Source organism: Platalea leucorodia, assembly GCF_965183815.1.
Source record: "Platalea leucorodia genome assembly, chromosome: 4".
Lineage (NCBI taxonomy): Eukaryota > Metazoa > Chordata > Aves > Pelecaniformes > Threskiornithidae > Platalea > Platalea leucorodia.
This window is the reverse complement of record NC_138826.1, coordinates 36,923,486-36,933,589: the sequence shown is the minus strand read 5'-3', so window position 1 is coordinate 36,933,589 and position 10,104 is coordinate 36,923,486. Positions and strand designations below refer to the sequence as shown.

The following is a 10,104-nucleotide window of genomic DNA, read 5'->3' as shown; positions in this document are numbered from 1 at the left end:
TTGAATTAGACTTTAACCAGAAATATTACTTTCACTTCCTTTTAAAATTAGTATTTGGCCACAGTCATTCCACAACAAAAGTAATTAGGTTGTGTTTTCCATAGTAGTACAGGTGAAAGATAGCCAGCTCTTCTTAGTGGGTGCTGTGATAATCACATCTGAGTTACTAACTTGGATATCTAGCAGACAATTTTTTATGTATTTCTGTATGTAGCCATAAACCCCAAAACTAGTTAATTTCTTTAATGGACTGAAATTATCCCTTATTTTCCTAATATCAGTGGTGACTTAAAGATGATAAAATAATTTGGTTTGTTACTGAAATAGCATTCTTACCTGTCTCTCGTTTTTCTTTGAGAAAAACATAATGTTTTGATTAAAGATACTGTTTTAGAATTAAAATATGAATCAAGAATAATGCTGCTAGGGTCATGGAGTAGCACTGAATTTGTACCTGCATAGTTAGACATTCAAAGATTGAAATCTGAGTAATTGAGTAGACACAGAACTTTTTTCTAATTCTAATGTTCTTCTGGCTTGAGATTATTTTATGTCAATAAAATACAAGTAAAAGGGAAATTCTTGAGAAATGATTGATGTACAATAAAGATGAGACTAATATAAGCTGGAATCTAGAAAAGTTTTTAGCACCACAGCAGCATTTCCCATCAGACTATATTAATAGCTTTTTCAAAACTTATATCATAAAAATCTTGAGAATCATTTGAAAAAGTATTTCAAAGAATAAGACCTCTGAGAAATGATTAAAAATAAATGGAGAAGGGAATAGAATTACATAAGCAATAACTGAGACAATCTGAAATATAAAGAAAATCAAACAAGGTGAAGGAAACCTGGGAAAATTTCACTGACACCCTTTCTATTATTGACTGAGCAATAAAGCAGTTGATTTTCTAGCTTGAGATAACATATTTTCATATGGCTGGTGGGCTATGCAAATGAACTAAATTAATTTGTGTGGATAAGACCTTAATACTTAATTTTCTTCTTTCTCTTTCATAAAGCAGAAACTTAAAAAAATTGTAAGTAAGTGATGAAAAAGCAGGCATTTTGATCTGCCACGGAACAATTTTTAGCCTTGCGTGTAAGCTGTAAAATCCTGTTAGGGGTTCGTTATTAATCCAGATGGATTTGGGCCCTCGTCCTGTGATTTGCTAGTAAATCATTTAAGGTAAAGTTACAATTTGTTCAGTAAGAGAGATAAATCACAGCTTCTCTCTTGAGATTATACCACTGTATTAGTCAAAGCATGATAATGGTGGTGAGTCAATTAGGAAAGGGAAAATTAACAGCACTGTCATGTACTATGTTGCTATGCATTAGTGGAGTAAAATACAAAGTTTTTAAGAACTGTGATTTTCAATATATTTGAAGTCTTCATTGTAATTCATACTGGCAGGACATATTAAGTTAAAAATAGGAAAACTGATGACAAATGAAAAAATACAGTATTATACCATATGATATTTTAAAGGCGTGCTTTTCTTATTTCTGGTATGAAGTTAACAGCACTCTTAACACTCAGAGTGATTAATTATTTGAATTGAGTAATAGCTACCTCATGAGAATGCACGATATTTATTAACTTACAAAACACCTTAATTTTATTGTGTTCTTTTATGTTAAAAATCCCTTGAGATTCGTTTTAAGAGACAAAGGATTTAACTAACAAACTTATTTGGGCATAGAAGGCTGTAGCACTAAAATATGCTCAAGCAATAGCATGAGGATCAGAGGTGTATTCTTTTTTTTCTACTGCACATGCAATACTTTCCGTGAAGCGTCTTCAGAAAAAGAAATATCTCACAAGTGATAATTGCTGATCCTTCTGTGAAAGACTTACGGTTATGTGGTTTTTGAAAGGTGCTTTTCTCAACTCTCATCTCTCACACACACAAATAGTCAGAAATTTTCACTCAGAAAGTAGCATTTTCATGTGTGGTAGTAATTCTTTATGTTTGGGAGAATAGGTCAATGCACACAGATAGAAATGTTGAACATTTATAATGAAACGTGATGGAGTTGTACGTCTTTAAAAATTGAAGATGTGGCATACATTTTGATAATGGACTAATGGAGAATCCTTACCCCAACCATCATCTCTGTTCAAGACCATTAGGATTCAGAATATTAAGAGCAGAGCAACTGGGCGTAACAGCCTACGTTCAACATCTGTCATGCTGGAGTCCATTAGTGTTCAATTGCATCCTATTGTTTTTGGATTATTCAACCTCATTTCATTGTCATTGCTTCTGCTAGGGATTAATCAGCTGTTTACAACTACACCAAGTTTTGGAGTCATAATGAAAACAATTGAGCTATAGTTCTAAATAAATATACAGTATTCAGTCTCTAATGAAAAAAGTTACTAATTTATGAATGCTGGTAACAATTTAATTAAGTTTGAAATCAATACAGATAATAAATCATTGTGTGGCGGGTTTTTTTTTTTTACCTTTTGTATATATCATAAAACGATCATACGATATTTCCTTGCAAGTTTATGTAGCTAATGGTTTTAGAAATACAAGCACAGTAAAGCAAAGATGTTTTGATTATGCGGTGTGAGTGTGTGTATGGTGGCTTCTCTGTCATTACAATTGGTAGCAGAAATGATCCCTTACTGCCAGCAAGCAGATTTCTTTTTTTCCCATCCTCTTGTTTTCTCTTTACCTATTTAGGGATATGACTAAAAAGACACATTTTTTTGAAAAATTCACATAAAATACACATATATACTTTAAAATGGTGTATTAAAAAGGGCAGTTTTCAGACTATTTGTATACTTACATGTTTTTGTGCATGTCCTAACCTATCCAAACATTTTTACAATCTTTATTAGAGAAATCCATAGTTACATTTTAAGTGTTTAAATATATTTTAAATTATTTTAATGACATTGGATTTCCTGACGTGCGAATACATAATCCCCATTTTTCTCAAGGTACTACTCTCTCTGCAATGTTGTCTACTTCATACAATATTAAAATTGTGAGTCCTGAAGGGTTTCTAATAATTTGAGTCTACTTATTTTGGTATCGTATAGTGCAAAACAGTAGTATTCTTGGCCATATACCATTAAGCTAATTCTCCTCTGTTTCATTAGAACAGTTATTTCTTCTACCCTTAATACTATCTAACCAGAATTTTCACATGTTTTAATGTACGAATACTACAATGAACAGAGATTTTTTTTTTCCTGAGTTGCAACAGATTATCCATTGAAAGGATCTTTTGCTTAACTGCCCAGAGTCTTGTGGGGCCAGCCAGACAGTACTCCAGATGGCAAGTTGTTAGGGCTGGACAGAATGGCTTTGGAAGACTTCTCAACAGATGAAGGCTGTTCGGATTTTACTGTTTTTTTTTTTTTTTTTCCCCCTGTAGTTCCCAGGGTGGGAAGGTACTGGGATGGAAGCAGAGTGCCGCCCGCCCACCTGCTACCACCTGTTTAGCTTTTGCAGTTTCTATAAAGCCTCATCTTGTCTGTAAGACACAATCATTGCTTGCCGGCAGGAGTCAAGAAAGGAGAGATTTCTGTTACGAAGTTATGTCCAGATCGCAACAGTTCATCATTTCAAAATACTCTCCTAAACTGAATCAGAACTTCTTTCTTTTGAAATGATCATTTGGAATTGATGTGTTTTTAATCTATTAAGATCCTTGTTGGACTAAATGGACCATTTTCTTTAGTAACACACATTTTGAGAATGGAGACTTCAGTGTTTTCTATCTATCTCTCTGAGTTTAAAGAAATTAAAAGAATGAAAGCATAAGACATTAAAAACTCTTTATTCTTTCTTTAAACAATAAGAAGCAATCTCCAGACATTTCCAGAAGAACTAGAAGACCTTTTATTTTATTATTATTATTTTTTCGGATGCTAAGAAAAATATCCCATCGTTGATATCTGGAAAGATTCAAGAGGTACGCAGGCTACTCACATGAGTGCTTTCCCTACCGCTTTTTAGATTCCTAATTTTTAAAAAGTAATCTTTGTGTGTGTGAAACTGAAGCTGCATCAAATATGAAAACCTGTAAATCCAGTCATTTGGATTCAGGCGTAGAATCAGACATCCAGTGCAGAAGTGGACCAGGCTGTGTTGTGAAGTGCAGTTCAGAAAGGATGGAAAATGCTGCAAAGAGAAGACTGGCTGCCAATGCCAGGGAGAGAAGACGGATGCAAGGACTGAACACAGCCTTTGATCGTTTGAGAAAGGTGGTTCCACAGTGGGGTCAAGATAAGAAGCTGTCCAAGTATGAGACCCTTCAGATGGCTTTGAGTTATATCATGGCTCTCACTAGAATACTTGCTGAGGCAGAAAGATACAGTACGGAAAGAGAATGGATTAACCTTCACTGTGAACACTTTCATCCGGAGAGCTACCACCATTACGCAGGACAAAAAATGGCAATGGACAGTGATCCTTACACACAGCGAATATTCAGCTATCACCCTGAACACTTTCAAATAGCTAATTAGAACTTCTTACGAACTAAGAATATGCAGCAGGCCAGATGTGTAATTTAATAATTAGCAAGAGTTAATCTGCTTGAATAAGGTAATATTGGCATTATAATAGCTCATTCTTGTTTGCATCTTATACTAATTTGACAAAATAAATTTTCTTTGAGAACTTTAAATCAATATGCATTTAAGAAGACTGAATTGATTTAATGCTGGTGGAAAGCATACTTTTAATTTGAAATTTTTCTGACAATTTCTTCCTAGTTCATCTAGTTCATTTGACTCTTTTATTAAATACGTTTTTAGTGTTTTGGTTTTGGTTTTTTTTTTTTTTACTGTAATGAATCATGACAGTATTTTCTACAGATCATGGGCCAAAATGACCTGTGGTATAACTGAATGGAGTAACACTAGAAGTTAACTTCATTCCATGTTTTTATTTTTATGTCAGCTTTAAAGTTATTCTTTCATTTCTTTTCACATAAATGGCTCCCATGGAAAAACTTTTATAATGTATTGGAGTTCTAGTCCTCAGAGAACCAACTTTCTTAAACTTTGTAAGTTTGACGTATGGGTTCCAAGGTTGTGTAGGTTTGCTTTAATCCAATTTATGGTATCTCCTGTATGCTTGAAAAAGAGCTATTTTCAAGTCACGGAAGGAATGTTATTATTTTCAATGGCTGTGAAAGCACATGTGGTTATATACCATAAATGAGAATGCTCGTGTGAAAATAATCTAAACTTCTAGATTTTTGTAGACTTTAAATGTTTGAATTTTATTTTTCAATTTTATGTTATCTGGAAACAATAACAGATTTTGTAAATCATAAATAAAGTGTTTTCTATGATATGACCTCAGCAACTACCTGAAATTCCTACTCTAGGAATTACTTACTAGTGGCTTTCCCACCCTAAATGTTACACTACTTCCATCACAGTCCTGGCAGTTTAATGTGCAGAAGAATCAACTAGCAAATGATGCTGGCTTCCCAGTTAGAGTAATTATGTACCTTCTGAAAAACAGCCTTTAAAGCTAAGAGTTTGGTAAAAAGTTCCAGAGTATTCTTGCAAAGCAGTTGAGTTCATTTCAGCCCCGGTGATGCCCTGAATTGCCTTTTGCTTGTTTGCTTCTTTCACTTGTGGAGGAGAGAAGGATCTGGGTAGAAAAGGCAGAAGAGGAAAGGAGGTTGGGAGGGTCAAAAAATGAGTAGGAGCAGGAGCAGGACAGCTCCTGTGTGTAGCAGGATGCAGAGTCCCCAAGAGTTTGACCGCCGATGGCTGTTGTGATGGCAGCAGACTATGAAGCTGAAGGGTAATTCTGCCGGTGCTTGTTTCCAGAAACAAGCCTTAGCTACTGTTAGCCATGAGGGAGAAGGAGAAAAGGAGCTGCTGTCCCAGAACAGCTGTTGGTGGGTTTCCAGCAGGGAAGGCTGGCAGGTTCCCTGCTGGCTGCTGCCATATCTTATCTTTTAGAATTCTTTCAAATGACAAATGAATAGCTTTGATGATAGGAGTTATTCTCAACAATTAAGCGACTTTCAGTGACAAACAAAAGCATCAATAGGAATTAAGCTCTGTTTTGGGGGAGAGGGACTCTGCTGCAGGAACAGTTATATACAAAGACCTGACCTGACTGTCTGGCTTCTCTCAGAACCCTTATTGACGTTTTGCCCTTGGTCACCGTCGTGCAGACTGGTACGTTTCCTGAGGTGGGATTTGGACTGTTCCCGGAGTGAAAGCTGCTGGGACAGACTTTCAGGCTAGGTTAAACACATATAGAAGAGGCTCTAGATATTCTGAGCAACTCTCGCCTTTAAATGCCGGCATTCGGGACTGTTTTTTAATGTATATTTTAGCCTCTTTAAAGGTAATGAATAGTGTTAATTATTAAAATATGGGCTTTTGCTTCTTGTGAATTACATTAGATCTTTATTGGCAAACAGCGAATTCAGCCTTCTGGGAATATGAAGTCATGTTATTCACCAATTTCTTTGCTGAAGTTTATATAGAGAGAATAGAATTAATTGTAGTCCATCATATAGCCAAGTTAATACTGTTTGAATATTACTCATCATTAAGTGGCAAGTTTATGTATGTAATAACAATCAATACAATCCTTAAATAATTAAATGATGTGCCATCTTACACTAATTTATTAGCTGTAAACTTTAGCCAGACATTGTGTCACCTGCACTGCTAGCACAGTAGTGGGTTTTCAATCCTGAAATGGGAATATGATACAAATAAATTGTGCAATTGTATGACATGGAAAACTTGGCTTGGTGAAAGATTGCCTTCTAAACCTTAGGTGGGAAGGGTAATACCATACAAAAGTATAAATACCAGAGTAGCGGGCGAGAACAGTACTGATGTGTTTCTGCACTACTGGCATATAATTTGATTTTGTGGGACATGACATTGCGGTTTATATGTAATTTACATAAAAGTACTTAACATCTATTTCTCTTCCAATTTTGTTTCTTCCATGCAGCGTTGTAATTTACTGTCTACTGCATAAGATGATAGATATAATTGTAAAAATAACGGATTAGTATGCAGTGAATGATTAAATGATAGTAAGCTCACACCAGGACAAAACATAAAATACCTGTGGTCATGCTACCAAAAATTATTAAGAAATGAAACTGAAGTCCTAAAAAGCACTTTAGTGCAGTACATAGCTTGTGAACACTTTGTAAATCAGGTCATTGCATCAATCTCTGCTGTTGAACAATATGATAAGATTATAATCCCCATTCTCTTAGATTTGGTTGTGCTAGTGGGAGGGGAATGTTTTATTGATCTCTTTATGTTTTGATAATAATTAGTAATATTACTAGTGGAAAAATTGTGATTTTATATAATGCTGTAGTACTTCTGTTTCTTGGGAGGGTACAGTGTTGAGCTGGAAGTTGGAATTTCCAATTTACTATAGCACAGAAGGCAGCAGAGTAAGTTCTTTGTAGTGTATAGACAGCTGTCTGTTTATTGATGATCTGTCAAAGCTTTTTGGGGAGTGAATTGGGGCGAGGGGGAAGTTTAATCATTAAAACTTCTTTCTGAAGGCAGTCTGAAAAGCAGCTATTATCCATGCTGGTTTGGACTTCTCAAACTCAACAACTATTCAGGAAGTCATTGGTTTCTTTTCATAGCTTTCCTTTACAAATACTTTAGTGATGCTTTGTGAAATGTAAACTTGACTGTTTAACCTGGGTTTGATTATTGCTCCCAAATATTTGTTCCCCACTGGCTGTTTGATGCTTTTTGATGGCTGTGACCCTTCTTCTGTACTCGACTTCACTGGTATGGGCATTTGAAGCCTCCTCCCCTTAAATAATAATTGCTAAATTAACCTTTATTCTTCTAAAAGGTTCAGACTGCAGGGTTTTCTATTCGAAGTAGCTATAGATACTCTGCTTCTATGATTCTTTGAATCATGTCACCCTGTGTTGACAAGTTGACCAGAGTTATTTTTGAGCTTGGAACTGGAGTGACATTTTTTAACTGCAGTGACTTTTCAGCGACTGAAAGCAGAACTAGGGTAGCGTGTTCCGAAAATGTATGTATGTTAGTAACGAAAAGTCAGTGGTTTCCTCCTGTCTAAGTATTGAGGTCACCAGTGGATATGTATTAGCACATCTTACAACTTTAATTAATTCCAATTTTTTAGGCTTCTATTTTCCATCTCAGCATTTATAAAGTATTTAGGACACAGTCCATCTTGTACTATACACACATACAGGACAAAGCTCAGTTCTTGACTGGAATTCCTAAATGGTGCTGCAGTACAAATTCTGAAAAGTAAAAATACTGCTAACCTTAGTTATAGTCTTGTAAAGTCAATGACATTACAACTTCTTCACATGGGGAAGCATGAGTATCATCAGATTTTTTTAATATTTAGCTAAGTTTCCTATACCATGTTAAGTAGAACTTCCCTGGTGAAATCTTTTGGGAAGTCCCTACTGTGATGTGATTTGCTAGGCACAAATTTTAAAAAATACAATTTCCAGTCAAATTTTTTATTTTCCAAAATAAGCTTTTGCCTTAAGATGGGTACCCTTACACTTCCAGTTAGTTTCCAGCTATTTGGGCTAAGCAATATGGATGCAGTTTTCTGTAATTTAGGAGTGAAATTTATCTAGATTTTAAAAATTCAATAAGAATTTACAGAACAGCTTCTTTTTGCTCTAAATATGTTCAGCTGTTCTATCTCTACAAAATATCCAGGGAAAAAACAAAGGCACTGAGAATAAAGACATGTTTATTAATTGAAGAAGCAGTCCAGTGTTGCCTCCACACGGATATCTTGTAACAAACATTGATTTCACCTGGTACTTGGGCACTTTAAAAAAAATACTTTATGTTTTTAACTTTAATTACATTTCAAGAAAACATGGCTTTAAAAAACCCAAAGCAGCCCCATGTATAATGTTAAAATATATTTTCTACCAAAGAGTAGATTTTACTATTGTCTACTGATTTTTTTTTCTAATTTGTAATTCATTTTCAATTTGTACAGAAATTAGCATGCAAAATGTATCTTTATAGCCAGGTAGAAATGCAGAAGCATGGTTACAGTTACATGGGAAAGCAAAAGCAGTACCAGCAGATGTAATGGGGTGCATCCGTTTTTGCCCCTGTTCTCTTCTGTATCTGAGCTGTAAGATCCAGCTTCCTTCAAGTGTTGGTTTTGCATCTGCTGCTCATTTAAAATTCATTCCAAAGTCTACTAATGGACCCTTATCCAAAGAATATGCTAAATAATTCAAGTGGAAGACCTGTATAGGGAAGAGTGAAATTCAGTGTGGTTTGTGTGTTTGATTGGCCCTCATTCAATGTTCACTTGTTCAAGTGCTGGATACACAGCTAAGTGTTGAAAAATAAGTCCTCTGTAACAGGTCTCCAGTGCCCTACTGCACAGAAAGACTTCTAGGAGCATCGGTCTAGGCCCAGCAAACAGGTATTTCAGGGTCTGTGTGGGCTAGGCAACCAATGCAGTTAGACAGATTCTGCATGAATTTTTGAGATACAATGGCGTTCAGCTATGACAGTCTGTAGGTAGAACTATAGGCTCAAGCGTAGGCTTTGGAGACTAATTCTCCAAGATACCGAGAATTTGGCAGATCTATTGACCTTGGAAACGTGCAAATTGCCCTACAGACTCCTTGGCTTCTGCTCTGGTACTCCTGAGAAAACTTGTCCTTTCAAACTTGGAGGAAGGGGCTGAGGTTATCAGAAAAAGAAACCATGATTTAAACCCAAAGCAAATTGATATTAAGAATTGTTTAAAAAAGCAACAACTGTATTTCACAACTACCTGCTAGAAGCATGGCTAGTATATAACTTGACAGTATTTTATGATTTTCTTCTAAATAATGTAAGGTCTGATTCCATTAATCAGCTGTCACAGTAAAGTTCTGAGGAAACCTCTGGTCTTGTTGCAGATTTTCACAATTACTTCAACACGTGAAGGACACTCTTGTATGCAACTCTGAAGCATTTATTTAAGTTTAGGTGAGACGAAGGGAAATACATTACTGAACAGGCAGGTGTTTGATTTTTTCTTTCATATGCACTTAAAATACACTTTAAAACTGACATTAACATTTTTCTTC

General features: G+C 35.4%; 1 protein-coding gene across 1 annotated transcript; it reads left to right on the top strand.

Moving 5' to 3' along the window:
• Nucleotides 1–4,045: 4,045 nt before the first annotated feature.
• ATOH7 (atonal bHLH transcription factor 7) lies at nt 4,046–4,501 on the top strand (the record flags this gene model as incomplete). Its single annotated transcript, XM_082308783.1, has 1 exon — nt 4,046–4,501. One exon carries the CDS (start codon nt 4,046–4,048, stop codon nt 4,499–4,501), a length of 456 nt encoding a protein of 151 aa, XP_082164909.1.
• Nucleotides 4,502–10,104: the final 5,603 nt, after the last annotated feature.